This window comes from Paralichthys olivaceus, chromosome 17, assembly GCF_024713975.1.
Source record: "Paralichthys olivaceus isolate ysfri-2021 chromosome 17, ASM2471397v2, whole genome shotgun sequence".
NCBI classification, from domain to species: domain Eukaryota; kingdom Metazoa; phylum Chordata; class Actinopteri; order Pleuronectiformes; family Paralichthyidae; genus Paralichthys; species Paralichthys olivaceus.
In genome coordinates, this window is record NC_091109.1 from 4,891,319 (window position 1) to 4,906,994 (window position 15,676).

General features: G+C 44.0%; 1 protein-coding gene across 6 annotated transcripts in view; it reads left to right on the plus strand.

Moving 5' to 3' along the window:
- sulf1 (sulfatase 1) overlaps positions 1–15,676 on the plus strand; it is a 73,766-nt gene that overhangs the window by 53,180 nt on the left and 4,910 nt on the right. For 4 of the 6 annotated variants that reach the window (XM_069512545.1, XM_020087695.2, XM_020087691.2 and 1 more), the window contains 16 exons: positions 108–347; positions 856–1,007; positions 3,593–3,762; positions 6,452–6,602; positions 6,724–6,899; positions 7,087–7,215; positions 7,764–7,820; positions 10,051–10,177; positions 12,487–12,700; positions 13,056–13,302; positions 13,399–13,495; positions 13,599–13,693; positions 13,868–13,939; positions 14,602–14,774; positions 15,118–15,260; positions 15,376–15,499. In XM_069512545.1, the coding sequence (XP_069368646.1) occupies positions 108–347; positions 856–1,007; positions 3,593–3,762; positions 6,452–6,602; positions 6,724–6,899; positions 7,087–7,215; positions 7,764–7,820; positions 10,051–10,177; positions 12,487–12,700; positions 13,056–13,302; positions 13,399–13,495; positions 13,599–13,693; positions 13,868–13,939; positions 14,602–14,774; positions 15,118–15,260; positions 15,376–15,499 (2,367 nt within the window). The remainder of the gene's footprint in view (positions 1–107; positions 348–855; positions 1,008–3,592; positions 3,763–6,451; positions 6,603–6,723; positions 6,900–7,086; positions 7,216–7,763; positions 7,821–10,050; positions 10,178–12,486; positions 12,701–13,055; positions 13,303–13,398; positions 13,496–13,598; positions 13,694–13,867; positions 13,940–14,601; positions 14,775–15,117; positions 15,261–15,375; positions 15,500–15,676) is intronic. The other 2 variants (XM_069512546.1, XM_020087694.2) reach the window with 1 other exon arrangement.

The following is a 15,676-nucleotide window of genomic DNA, read 5'->3' on the forward strand; positions in this document are numbered from 1 at the left end:
TTGAATCAGATAAATACTATTTCTCTATTGAAAATAATTGTCACCATTCAGTGTGATTTCAGTGTGTCTTAATCACTCAGCAGTAATCTCCGTCCCCTACCCTGCAGGTTCTCTACAGGTGATGAATAAAACCCGTAAACTCATGGAAGACGGAGGCACTAGTTTTACCAATGCCTTTGTTACCACACCCATGTGCTGCCCGTCGCGATCCTCGATGTTGACGGGCAAGTACGTCCACAACCACAACACCTACACCAACAATGAGAACTGCTCGTCGCCTTCCTGGCAAGCTCAGCACGAGCCACGCTCATTCGCCGTCTACCTCAACAACACCGGCTACAGGACAGGTTGGTGAACGTGAAGACGTGCACACACAAACATCTCTATTAGTTACCATTTAACTCATACTCAAGACACTGTCGGTCACTCCATAGTCATTCTTTGTTCACATTAGTAAGCTAGACTCCACCACTGTGCCTGCCAGGTCGTTGTACTGTCTTATCAGACGGTGTCTTTTTGAATGATGGGCAGGCGTCGGACTGGGCAGCCCAGTGGGGTCTTATGGGCTGCAGCGTGGCCTGCGGTTTTCGAGCTGATGTGTTAGTCTGCAATTAGCCCTTTCTGGGACAGGCTGGCTTCCTGCCCAGCCTATCCGAGAATTCTGTAGAGTTGAGCCAGGGAAAAAGAGACGTGCAAAAAAAAAAAAAAAAGTTGTGCGTCATATACTCACACACAGATAAATTCATACAGACATAGAGAATTAAGATTTTTATAGGAATAAGCAAACAAAGCAAGCACTGGTGCCCTCAGACTACATATTAAAAGAAAACTTTTCTCTCTCCTTCTCTTCTGCAGCCTTCTTCGGCAAGTACCTCAATGAGTACAATGGCAGCTATATCCCGCCTGGGTGGCGCGAATGGGTCGGACTGATCAAAAATTCCCGCTTCTATAATTACACAGTCTGTCGAAATGGTAACAAGGAGAAACATGGTGCTGATTATTCCAAGGTATGTGCTACCATCATTTCTAAAAAGGAACTATTAACTCAATTACTCATTTGTTTTCCCTTTATGACTCAATATGAAGAGTTCGCCTGACAAATTGCAGGTTCCACTCACTTATAAATATAGACAGTGAAACACTTCACTTATCACATTGGTGTGATCCAGGTTGGTAGGAATTCTCATTCCAGAATTAAAGGGAATGAGCCGCCTTGAGGTGCGTCTGCTCTTTCTGTGGCATCCCTTTATTATGACACGCTTTACCTCAACAATTAGATCCTGTAAAATTAAAGCATCTTTATGAGAAGCCAATGTTGCCTGTGATAAATACCACCTTGCACTTGTTTTTCTCTCTCTGTCTGCCACTTTCTTCTTAATTTCGATTATAAAGTTAGTGGATGTGTTCGTGCTATACAATAAAAAATGAAGGGGGAATTTCACTTTGTCACTGTCAGACTCTGGAAATGAGCACTGTGGTTACACTGTCCTTTCGTGGCGCTGGTTGGCATCAGTAATCAATCTTCCCCGAATGTTTTTATATGAGCTGTCAGTTTGTTTTTGAGGCTCCATGCCAGTATCTTCCACAGGTAGCATAGTGCAGGGGACGTGAGGAATCCGGGAGGTGGGTTTATAGTTTGGAGACATGTCAAATTTCAAGATGGCCTGCCTGAAAGATGGACAAACAAATGTTTGGACTGCTACTCCTCTGCCAACTTGGACTGAGGTGTAAAGTTACCCACAAGATGAGGCCAAGGTGTTTACATGACATGGGTTTGGTCAGCAGATGGTGGTTTAACACCAAATGGATACATTATTCGCTATTTATTGCCAGAACCATTCGACCTGTCACCACAAGGTCAACCACAGCTCCTCTCTTTGCATCCACACAGGGTGAGAAGATTCTGATATTCCACACAGACAGCGGCTGGCACACATAGTCATTTTTATTAGATGAGGCACTTACCCAGTGATTTCATCCAATTAGATCCCATCTGATTTTCCATCCGCAGGGGATGAGTTCATCGAGGTTAAAGCCTTTGTCGAAGACCTTTTGTGTGTGATTTAGCTTGAGAATATGATCCCTACACTTTTTATTTCTTTAGATTCCATGACAGAAGACAACTGTCATGTAGACAGAAAAGCAGCCTGCGTTGGAAGCCAGATTCAATATGTTTCTACTGATCAGAGATCAAGCACCTCTAAATTAGTCCAATAAATTTGAAGCCACAGCTCCCTGCTGCCTCGACAGTCAAACCATAAAGGTTTAACATTTCAGAATCACAATTTAAATGGAAGAATGCCATTAGGAAATTGAGCCACACGTGAATGTGTTTGTATAATGTGACTGCCACTTAGTAATAATCATCTCCAAATGGTTCTGGGAAAAATGATACTCTTCACCCCCCTGACCATTTTATAACTGTTGCCCAGGCATTCCCCTTGACACTGTCACTTCCTTCTGACCTGCCAGAGGCCTGAGCAGTGGTGGCTCAGATTTTGGAGGGCACATGGCAACGCTTTTCCATGTGCACGCAATCACCAGCCTCCATGGGCATGTACAGCTGCCAGGCCATTAAAGCTGGCCCTGGCTATAAAGCCTATTAATAGAGACAGGATGAATCAGCCAAACCCACATCTGACACTTCAGGGAAATCACCCTTTACCCTTTCATTCTCAACCTGGCACTCCCATCCGTATTTTGTATGCCAGACAGCACCAGTGTTATGCCAAAGCTGCAGGTAGAATGGTTAATCTACTGTTGGAAACTTGGCATTGTATTGTGACTTTAGGGTGTGATCTACTGTAGATTTTAAAAAAACACCCCATCACGCCTAAAAAAGGTTCTATGATCTTTACAATAAGTAAACTGATTCATTCAGTTGTCTTCTCCTTGCTCATGCATCTAAAATATAAAAAAAAACGGAGCACTCACAGTCAGGACCTTGTGTACTCCAATACACAAATTTCTTATTTTAGTTTCCTGATTTGAGGTTATTGTGTCTGATTTGTGTGTTTCCTCATCTCCAAGAGTGAATCACTGAGAGGGAAAGAAAAGAAGACTTGTTAAGATAAAATGGAATAAAATTAAATGAAGCTAAATAAGAGAAAGGGAACGGATAGTCAAGAGAGGAGTAGAGGGGGCTGAGGGGGTTGGGAGCTGTCATAACAACATACCATTCGAGAGCGCCAGGCTCCTCTCACCATCAAGCGGTGTCACATTCAATAGTGCAGAGATTCATTGATGAGGCAACAGCCCATGTACTGTATACACATACACACAGACTCAGGCACGCACACGCTCGCATTTACACACACACCGGCAGGCTGCCAGCTGTTGACTCGACAGATTGGTAGTGTAGTGTACTCAATGGCCCCAGTTCATATCCCCACTGGCCCCTCTCCATTTATTTGAAAATGACTGGATGGGGGAAAGCAACATGTCATGGTGAATGGACTGCGAATGAGTTTTTATCAAAGCTTGAGTTGTTTTGCATTTTTCCCTCAATTCCACCTTCACTTTTACCCTTCTCTAGATGTGAGTTTACCTCTGTAGCGCTTATTAACTCTCATGGTTTTGCTCTTCTTTCCAGGACTATTTCACAGATCTGATCACCAACGAGAGCATCAACTTTTTCCGCATTTCCAAGAAGGTGTACCCTCACCGTCCTGTCATGATGGTCATCAGTCACGCTGCCCCTCACGGCCCAGAAGACTCCGCGCCTCAGTATGCAGAGTTCTTCCCGAATGCTTCTCAACACATGTAAGTCACACTTGCGTGATTGCACCCATTCAAACACATACCTAACTATGTAGTGCTTCAAACCCTGTAAAGATACAGCTTTTATCTTCTGCCATGTAAAATTTTTCTCTTTAACATTCAATTTGAGTTTTTATGATTTGGCATACCTAATGTTATTACAGTACGGATGTCCCTCAATCCCCAGTGATGACAGGTTGCTGAGAAGCTGCTGGTGCTGAAGTCTCAGCAAGCATGAAATCAAAATGATTTATCATCCGAGAATAGCTGGGGCACATACCATGGAGAAGATCGGGGGTGGCTTTTTCACGGCGCGCTCCACTCATGCAAAGCTTGCACTGGCCTCTCACAACACTCATCGCCGAGTTGTGGCAGCACTGCAATAGTCCGGGTCATTCCATGGCAACGCGCCCTGCCATCTCTTGGTTGACCCTCCAACTGGCTCCCAGGGAGCACCACTCCATTGAGTGGGGGGTGGGTGTTGTCAAAGAGAAACGGGGGAGTTCAAGGCTGCAAGGCTGGTGTTCCTGCTCAGAATTCCTTGTTTTTGCTCTTTCGTTTCCTCACTTTTCATCCCACTTAACATTCCCCTCTGTCTGTTTGCTCAATGTCTGTCACTCTCTACATCTCTGTTTCTGTCCGTCTCTTTATCTCTCCAAGCTCTTTATGTCTCCCAGCGCCTCATTTCGTTTTCTCATCCCTGCTTGCTGTGTCCACCCTCCCCTCACATGTGTAGTTTGCAAAGGACTTCCTGACCCTGTCCATATCAATCAGTCGTTTCTCCCGCGGCTCCTGGGATGAGAAGAATGCATTGTGTGCTTTGGAACACCCTTTGTGGCATTATTAATCTATTTTTACTCCGAGCCTACGGGTGTTGGGGTGGAGCTGAGGCCTGAGGGTGACAAAAGAGGTTGCCCCAGTGATTCTGTGTAGGTGCAGTGTGTTTGGAATATGTGGTGTGGTTACTGCAGTACCACAGGTAGTTAGCATGGGTGGGTGTTTGTTTTGGTGGTTGTTGACAACACATCCAAAACAGATATGGGAAAAAAATTCCCACAGACGAATGTTGTGAAGGAAATTCTATTTTATAAATGATTGATGTTTTTGACATTCCATTTGAGATTGAGTTGCTGCAGCTTTATTTGGACTGACACTTTTTTTATCTTTGCAGCAGATGCTATATACAGCTAATGTGCAATGCACAGAGTAGGGAAGAGACTGCGTGGCAGAGAAGGAGGAGCTCCCTCATAAATCAATTGAGCGTCTGTACTCCTGACAGCAACAATAGCAGGGGAGGATTTGATGTTAATGTCATTAACATTCCATACTGTAGGTGTTTTCACACTGTCTCTTAGATGTGAGCCACTTCCTCGCTCAGTTTAAACACTATAGAGGTGTTGGAGTTTCTCAAGGTCTCTACAGCAGGGAGGATACAGAATGAATCTGGTTAGAGCTCAACAAGCTGCTTCAGGCATCATCACTAACCCTCATGCGGGATGTGTCTGTGTTAAGGTTTGAAAGGTCAGGAGGTATTTTGGGTGAAGAATGGGCCCTGGGCGTCTGTAATACAGGGCTGATATACCACAAACCGCTAACCTGTATGTGACAGGTGTGACCTCTCCTATGCACTGGCTTCATTCCAGTGACCCCTGCATTCCTGGTTATGTTGTGCCCAGAGCCCCATACCTTGGTGGCCAATTGCCTAGAGACAGGTCCCTTTGTGGGGCTTATTAGACCGCCTGGCTAGGTGGGTGAAGAGTTCACCCTTCTCACAAAACAGGCCTGAGGAAACAAGGGCAGAAGGCAGCTCACTCAATCAGAGCAGTAAAGCTCCCATAGCAGGTCTTCATTAAGTAAATCTTGATACTTTGTCCAGTAGCTGATTATTCAGGAGTAGAGACCAGTGCATTCATAGTTTGTTTTAGGATTAATTACTTTTTGTTAAAGGGAAAATGACATTCTACCATGACCAGCTACAAAGTTGACTCAGATTCCTACACACAACACATACCTACAGTATATTAATGATGTACTCTTTTGCATTGAATTGAAACCTTGCGGGCACAAAGTCAATCACATACAGTAGTCTATGATATACCCTTCTCCTTTACGTGAACAGCTTCTCTCACCATAACTCCACAAACAGGACTGTCTCTCCCTGCCTTCTGCTGTTTATCCTAATCTTGTTATTCTCCCCATTTTAAATGACCATGACTTATTGAGTTTTTGCTCCAGAAGTTGTTGCAAACATGACTTTGGGGCCTATTATTTTCTTAAGCATGTGCCAACCCTCAAATGACTTGTCTGTGCCAAGTGCGCAGTGGAGCGAGGAGACTCTCGTCTCTGTGTGAGGGGAGAGATGGCCGGGGAGAGGTGTGGAAAAACTGCGAAGGTGCTGGCTGCTAAGTATTAAGACATTTCCTTCAACAAACAGAGCATTGATGCGTGTCAAAGGCAATGGACAACTGTGGCACCTGTTACTGAGCAGCACTTTGTGAAAAGTAGCAGACAGGTGTTTTGGGGGGTTATAAATGAGCTTTTCGTAGCTGTTACTCTGATAACTCACATGCAGACAGACATCCATAAATACACTACCACAATGGTTATTATGCACACAGTATACATATATGTCTTCTAAATCCTAAACCAAACCATATTTTAACATGCATGTTTTTCTCTCTGTGCTCCCTAGCACCCCCAGCTACAACTATGCCCCAAATATGGACAAACACTGGATCATGCAGTACACAGGCCCCATGAGACCCATCCACATGGAGTTCACCAACTTCCTCCACAGGAAAAGGCTGCAGACACTCATGTCTGTGGATGACTCAGTGCAGAAGGTAAGTTCTTATATTTAAAAAAGTATTATTTAAGAGCTGTAATCTTTTGTTTATTAATTGTTTGGTCTTTGGTATGTAGCTGGTCTAATTATTTGTTTTTTCCCTCTTCCCTACCCTTCAGGTTTTTGATATGCTGGAGGAAACTGGAGAACTGGAAAACACTTACATTATTTATACAGCAGACCATGGCTACCACATCGGTCAGTTTGGGCTGGTCAAGGGCAAGTCGATGCCTTATGACTTTGACATCCGTGTGCCGTTCTTCCTGAGAGGACCCAATATTGAGCCAGGGGCAGTGTAAGTATCAACTAAAATCATTATCAGTGTTTTTCCAGATTGTAAAAGGTCAAGGATGTACTGTACTGTGTGATCTTAAAGTTCTTTCACTTAGTTCCTGAAAATGTATTTAATTTTTTCCAGTTATTTACATTTGACATGTGTTTCAGAAGATTTAACTAATTTAATGTTACACGCTCTTTTTCAGAAACCCTCATCTGGTGCTGAACATCGACTTGGCTCCTACGATTCTCCACATCGCTGGGCTGGACACGCCTCCAGACATGGATGGAAAGTCAATTCTGAAGCTGCTGGAACAGGAAAGGACTGGCAATAGGTCTGTATGCCATGCTGTATTGTATAGTTTGTACAGTAATTACACAGTGGGCATTATATTTGCAACAGTTCTGCTCACTGGCCGTTTGTGAGCAAATGCAAATGTCCATGGCTCAAATGATCACTTTGACTCCAGCTGAGCACAAAGTGGGTTCAGGGTATCTTTTCCTTGGCTGAGGGAATTTGGCTGAGGTTCATCTTCTGAAGATTCCCGTAATAAATGTTTGCAACTTGAATCATCAATTGTGTCTCTGGCAAACCCAATATGCTTGAACAATCATTTACTTGAGGCATTAAAAGGCACAGACTAGTATTGTTATTATATCTACATACAAGAGAAAAAAACTCAGATCAGTCACATTGCTTCTCTGGAAAACATTTCCACAGAAACAGAGACAGACAGAAAGAACTGAGACAATCAGTTTAATGCACAAAGAGCAGATCAACTTCCATGAAGTTGGTTAGCTGCATGTCCAACATATTGTATTTGATGGTGAGTGCGTATGCCATATGAATTCTATAATACTCTTTTGCGCTTTGTTTTCCCAGATTCAAACCCAACCGGAAACCCAAAGTCTGGAGAGACACATTCCTGGTGGAACGGGGGTAAACTGGAGTTCTTTATTCATTTTCTACACCACAGACACATCCATGTCATTTTAGAGCATTGTGTGTCACACAAACTTCACAAAACATTTCAGTGAACCTGAAATATTAGCTCGTCTAGTGACCCAGCTGCTTTCCCTATTATTTGTGAGCTGACAGACATTTCCTGACTCTGGCCAGCTTGTAAGGCAAGTGACAGTAGAAGAGGTTGCAACATCCAAGGGTTAGGGTTTGGTAAAGCTGTTTGGTAAAGCTGTTTGGTAAAGCTTTAAGCTGCTGGCAAAGTATGACAGTTCACACAAGAGGCACTGATGCATGTGTAACCAGTTTATTTTCTCATTTACAAGAAATACAAGCGGAGTCTTTCTCTTCTGAAGGGGTCTTCAGATCGGGGCCCTAAACCTGACTCAGCCTCCTGTTTGTGCGCTGGCCGAGACAGACGGAAGATACATTTCAGTAACATGGCACAGCTAGACACACGCAAAATAAACAAAAGCTAGCCAGGCTCAGGATGATATTACCTGAGGAATGGCTGGAAAGCTCACACTCGGTCCACTCACAGGACATGTCACCAGCCCTCCCAGTGTGGAATGCAGCAGCCACACTTCAGCCAACGCTTCACTGTTTCCCCAAGACTTTTTTTTTCTGTGTAGTGCACGCGATTGCATACCGTACGTGTCTCTCTCACAAACCCTGTCAGTTCTTTATTTAACCTCTCCTCTGCTGCCAGATATGTTGCAGAAAATGATACCGCCAATCTTACAGCCTGCTTTTGTTCACTTAACATGTTAAGCTGTGCTAATGCCAGAGATATACTGACAGAAACCTGACATATAATCCCATCATTCTTATCTTTACATGATGCAGGTAACCAAAGAGAAAAACGTTTCAAATTAAATAAATAAGCAAGAAGAAGAGAGGAAGATTAGAAAGTGGACAGAACAGTAACCCAGGTTGAGACCAGGTCATGTTGGCAGAATGTGTTGATACTGTATAGTACAGTAGATCACTTTCTCACTTACAGCTGCTTTTTTCCCCACAATAATTTACTCACAATCCCTTTTTTTCCGAATCACTGTCTTGGCCCTTCCATTTACTTTCCAATGATTTGCTCATTGCCAACAACTGCGTCAACATCTGCAGACTCCAAGAGTGAAAAAGAAAAGGAGCCAGTCAGCTCTGCCGCCACACATACACATCAGTCTCCTACTGGCGTATGTTTATGCGACAGAAGAACTGGCTGGACGTGGGCCGCTGTGTATGAAATGAAAAGAGTGTGACTTTTGACCCGTCGTGGCATTAGCTCTTTTAATCCATTCCGCCATTAATCTACATTGTTTAGAAGGGCTGTCTGCCTGTGCGCTTGTGTCTTAATGCTGAGATTAGCCTCCACAGACCTTTCACTCAGACACAGATTGAGCGGCACACACACAGTAGCTAATGTTTTTTAGTACAGTTCTCTCACTGATCATGTGATGTGCTCTATAATTTAACTTCCTCACATGACCTCACAGTGCTGTACCTCTGAGCCTGTTAAATCATGACTGACAGCTGGGACTGACTATGTTATTTGAGGATCTAATCATCTACGTAACGCAGCCATCAGGGACTGACACCGACAGAGACTGTTAGCTCTTTAATCACCCATGGCTAAAGACAAGAGACCACTGCCAGGCCAGTGTGTGAACATTGGCCCCTCTCCCCTGGAACTGTGTGGCAGACAGGAATTGGTCGAAACAACGGCCCCACTCTTGAAGGGGACAGGTTGTTCTTTGCTACGTTGTCGCCGTCTTTCTGTCTGTGGGTCATGTGCAGCCATGCCATGTTGGCACAGAGTTGCTGGGGATACAGAAGGGGATGGGGGTGCGCTGGCATAGCCTAAGCAGAGACTCGGCCAGTCTTTGTGGTGGTGGTGGCAGAGGAGGAGGTGGCAGGGCAGTTGAATGTGATGCCAAGCCGAGGTCAAACAGCTTGGAGCTGAGCTCTATGCCCAGACCGTCTGGCAAACACAGATGCTACATAATCTATCCATTCACTGGCTTTGAGCATGAGAAGCACACAGTGCTATGGCAGAAAGAGAAACAACAGGAAATACTCTTCTAGTAAAGAAAACTTAAATTCAGCTCTTTTTAGTTCAGTGATACTTTAATAGTTTAGCAGCATAAGGATTCCCTGAATGAGTCTGTTTATCAATGATGATTTTCTCCTCATTCTTTTTTGTGTCATGTAGAAAGATCCTGAGGAAGAAGGACGACTCGGTGAACACTCAGCACACCAACAGTCTGCCCAAGTACAAGAAGGTCAAAGAGACCTGCCAGCAGGCCGAGTTCCAGACACCCTGTGAACAGCCCGGACAGGTAAAACAAACGCACCAATGTAAATACAAGACAACTTGTTTCTGCAAACTGTTGTCTACAGAAATAACAGCCTCTGATATCCACTTGTGGAAAAGTGGAGCCAGTTTTCCTCACAATAATGAGTACTACCGTTGAAGAGGCCTCCATGCTGCCTTTTGAACTGTTCTGCAGAACCTGCGGCTGAAATAGTCATTTACAGTGCACCAGCCGCTTTGTAATTGGAGCCTTTTGCACTTTTTTGTGGTGCATTAATTTGTTGGTACTTCTGGTACTTTCATCCGTGCCCATTAATTTTCTGGCAGACCGACGTCCAAGTGGTACAGTACGCGGCCTTGGAGCAGACAGACCAGAACAATGCAAATTGTTACAAGTTTCAGGTAGCGTTAAATGACAGGCAGAGTCTCTGAGGGGATCTCTAATGCAACCCAGATCCGGTTTATGGTCTTATAAATGTGTGTTTGTAACAATCAGTTATTAAGTACAGCAATGGAGCAATTCGACTCAGCAGCCAGAGTGTTGTTTTGTGTGTATGCATGTGAGCGCGTCGGCACCTACCAGCCGCAACAGTGGGGCTGGTATTGTTTTCACATGTGTGTGTGTGTGTGTTTATGACAAAATGTCTTTCCGTGGACAGATTTTGTCTCTGCAATAGCGTCACTGTACAGATACCATCACAAAACTTTACTGGTGCGTAGCTGAGGTCAAAATAAAAGCCTGAGTTTGAAGATAGGTTTGGTGCTGACTCCTCATATAATAATGTAGTCGTAACTACTGAGTACTCATGGGTCTGAACGTCCACATGTTGAGAGGCCTTGGAACTGGTGTGATCACTAGATGCTCTCTAGTTTACAGTGCATACATCATAATATGTTGCTGCATTTGGTCATAGATTGCCCCTCTGGCTTGATTATCATGACCACCCAGTGAGCAGCCTCAGTCACTGGAGTGTTTCTTACACAATTACAGGGGAGATGTTGCTCACACACTGCAGGCAAGTGCTTGATCCCCTTCTTTATTTCATCGTACTCATTCTGTATATTGCAGTATATTCTATCAACTGAGTTGTTTGAATCAAGAAAACCTAGATTCAAACAACCTCTGCTTCACTGTAATAAAAGCTCAAACCTTTCATTTGAAACTGATTTAATTCAGAATGAGAGAAGATTTGTTTTTGAAAAGCTTGAAAACCCTAATGTCCTTTCACCACATCTTGGTTCAGACAGAGCAGATTTTTTTAGAGCACAGCCTCTGCCGTATTTTTGTTGCGGTTCTTTGGAATCGATCATGCGATAACTGTATGGGTTTATTGTGGGTACACCAGATCTACTCCCCATGGACGTGGAGTAACCTCTGTTACTGCATTTTTTGCGGGGGCACACAAAAGTGTGAGTGACTTGCGGTTCTTTGGGTCTTCCACTGACCCCACTCAAGTTTCAGCTTGCATGGTCATTCATGTCTGCTCCCACCCAAACGCTTTTTCAGTTTCCCATCCATCTGTGTCCTGCTGTTGAGATTGAACTGTTGAGCCTTAAAAACTCGCACCGGGGGTGTGGAGGAGGAAAGAGGAAAGTTGTTTTAATCAATACATCTCTTGCTCCCTCATGCCTTGTCTGATGTAACAGCTCTGTTGGTCATTAAGATCTAAGCTTTTATATGAGCCTTACAAAAGAAACCTGATTTTCCTTACGGCCCTTTCTGTTAACACTCTCATTCCACATTCACCACTGATCATCTGTCCTCTGCTCTGCAGATGTGTCTCTTCCATTTATACTAAACCTCACCAGTGGCACTGCTCATGGCAATTAGTCTCAACTTTCCTTTCCTGGTGGGAACGAGTGTTTAGAAAGAAAGACGGAGGATGTAAGTGAGTGCGTGGATATGTATTTACATAAATTTGCTGGTGACGCACTTGGCGTGGACATACCTCGTGTGAGAGTGATAGGGGTTTCCACTTTGTTTTCGAGACACCAGACAGACCCAATTCATCTCATGTGGTCGTTTTGGTTTATCTTTCCTGCTTCTTTTGGATGTAATTCTTTCCCACAGGCTGAGATCTGCCTGATGCGTCTGTCAGAGGCATGAGTTTTTTAAAATCGCTACAAAACCAGAGGCTTTGCAGTGAAACCTGAGATTACACTTTTCATATTGTTAACATCTACAACACTTTCTTACTGTGCCAATAAAATATTTTCATTGCTAAAGAAACAAAGGGGAAGGTCCTGAAAGGAATTAGGTCAAGGATACTTTTAATTGTTAATTTTTTGAGAGTCAACAGAGAAAACAGTTGGTCTCCCTATTTTTCCTTGCAGAAATGGCACTGTGTGGAGGAGATTACAGGAAAGTGGAGGATCCAGAAGTGTAAAGGTGGTTCAAAAGAGGGCTCCAGGAAGAGGGCCCGCAGCCTGAAGCCTCGCAGCAGTTATGACAACAGAGAGAGGGGCTGTGACTGCGGGGATGCTCTCTACAAACCCTCCAGAGCGGAACGCCGCTCCCATCGTCAGTTCTCATCCTCATCTGGTCACCGTAAGTACATGTAATGAAAATCTGTTGAAATCATGATGAATGTGTCTTTCGTAATAAAATGCTGTAAGAGTATTGTTGCTGATCAGATACATGGAAAAAGCAAACATCTTGCAACAAGTCCTGGCATTTGTTCTGTGGATGTTGACTTGTGTATCTACTGTATGTTGGGATTGTGCTTTGACGCCCTCTAGTGTAGCTTGAAGAGGGTGCAATGGGAGAATGAACTACCGGCAAAATGGCCTGAAAGTTGTATAAGAGATGCCGTGAAAGTTGAACACTAATTCAAAATAAACAGTATGAAATAGGAGAATGAGAACATTACTTGACTTATTACTTGATTTTTCTTTTTTTATAGGTTATCGGCCACGCTTTGTTCACACCCGGCCCACCAGGTCTCTGTCTGTTGAGTTTGAAGGACAGATTTATGACATTGATCTACAAGCAGATGATCAGTCAGCTGTCCGCCGCCGTGTCATCTCGAAGCGTCATCACAACCAAGAGGGACCAGAGTTTGATTTGGGGACGGACGATGGATCAGAGGAAATGCTGGCAGACGATACGAATGCTGTGGGATACCCGAACTCTGTGAAAGTCACACACAAGTAAGAAATCAATCTCAGTAGAAACCTTAATCTAACTTTACACCGTATGTCTGTCAAAAGGAGAGTGTGTAACAGTTTTTTTTTCATCTTTTCCAGGTGTTATATTTTGATGAATGACAGTGTCCATTGTGAAAGAGAAATCTACCAATCATCCCGAGCCTGGAAAGACCACAAGAGCTACGTGGACCAGGAGGTGAGATCTTTGGCTTTACAACACAGCACTTCACTTCTAACGCATTTTGTTAGAGGTCAAAGAACTCTCACAGCAGATAGTATAAAGTGTTTGTTTTTCCTAGATCGAAGCACTTCAAGACAAAATCAAAAACCTGAGGGAAGTAAGAGGCCACCTGAAAAGGACACGACCAGATGAGTGTGACTGTGGAAAGAAGAGGTTCGTCATTTACATTTCACTGCAAAAATACTATCTCTTCTGACTTTATTGTGTTTCCATACAGAATGTAAGTTATTCATGTGTTTAAAGGCCTCAGGCTGAACGATGTTGGACTGCACGGTCAAAAAGTTTTCTTCCACAGTACTTAGTCTGTGTCTCTGTTTATAAAACCAGCTATTATATCAAAGGAGACAGAAACAAGGGAGAGAGATTGAAGAGCAGGAATGATCAGCTCCACCCATTTAAGTGAGTTTCCCTTCCCCTTTAATTCGCCCATTTAGTGTCACCTCTTCACCTGTAGATTAACACTGACCATTGAATCTGCAACTAAGTGTGTGAATAATGTGTTTAATGATGTTGGATGTCTGCATGGTCCCTGCATGTCAGGTTTAAACAAGTGAACTTCACTAAAGATTCCAGATGACCAGTTCAGCATGTGTGCGTGTGTGCCGTTATATGTTGATGATGTTTGTGAACCGAAAACACACACAGGTTTCTGAAGGAGCCATGTCATCATCTGTCTGTGTGTGTCTGGAAGTGATTGAGTCGCATGGAAAGATGGAATGACTCAACAGAGGGGAAATCAGTCAGTCGCTCAAACACAGCGATCAACTTGCACCAGGAAACATTGAGAACAGATTATGCCAATACAAAGCAGCTGTTTGTATTTTTTCCTGCAGTGCCTTTTTTGTGTTCAGTCAGGGATGAAGAAGAGAACAGTGGCTGTAATGTCATCCTAGAGAAAATTGGACATTCTAAGAGCTTAAACATGAAAGTAAACACATTGCATAGCCTGGCACCAGTGATGCCTTCTGGAAGTCCCCTCCAGATCCTCCACCACTTTGAGGCCAGGGGATGACGACATATTTACGCCCCCGCTGTTTCTAATACTCGTGTCTGCTCGACAGGGAGGCTGCTCAGGAAATAGACGGGAAGGCGCAGTTGTACAACGAGATCCGGAGACGGAAAAAGGAGAGGAAGGAGAAGAAGCGTCAGAGGAAGGGGGACGACTGCAGCCTGCCTGGACTCACTTGCTTCACGCACAACAACGACCACTGGCAGACTGCTCCTTTCTGGTCATGTATGTATATTCACTTCAGGCTCCTCACAGCACAGGAGAGTTACTCAGAGGAAGCTCCAGTCTTAGTTGTTCGGGGAAAAAAAGTGGGGTACAAGCCTTGTTGGAGAGCACTGACAGAGGTTCAAGAATCACTGGAACTTTTTTTTAACCTTAAGATGTGTTTCTCAATATCAACTCTTTTTAAAACAAGAATTTCAATTAATTCAGATTTCGTAACAGCAGTCAATCCACTAATCTCCAACTTCATCTTCCTTTAGCTCCTATAAAGAAATTCTCAGTAACTGAGGTCTATTCAGACATTACTAGTTGCAGTAAGAATGACGGACTCTTCGTTCCTGTCTAGTGGGCGGATTCTGCGCTTGCACCAGCTCCAACAACAACACCTACTGGTGCCTGAGAACCATCAACGAGACCCACAACACACTGTTCTGCGAGTTTTCCACTGGCTTCCTGGAGTACTTTGACCTAAACAGCGACCCCTACCAGGTGGGTGACCATCTGCCTACTGTCGTGATCCAGCTGTTGTCAGTGTCTGTCTGCTCTCAAACAGTTTTTTCATCGGATGACACTGATACAAGGTTTATGCATGTGTGTTTCGCAGCTGACCAACGCAGTGTACGCAGTGGATCGGGACGTCCTGAACACGCTGCATGCTCAGCTCATGGAGATGAGAAGTTGTCAGGGATACAAGCAGTGTAACCCTCGACCTAAGGGCCTGGACACAGGTAAAACTCTCCCCTGTAGACTTTTTAATGCCCGCACCTTCCTTCAGCTCACAATGAGATGTTTGAACCTACAGACTGATCGCGACGCACTGGATTTAGTGGATTTAGTTGTCACGCCAACGATGACTGAAACAGATTCTACACAAAGGGGAATTAGAGTGAAGTTAAATGTTGAAC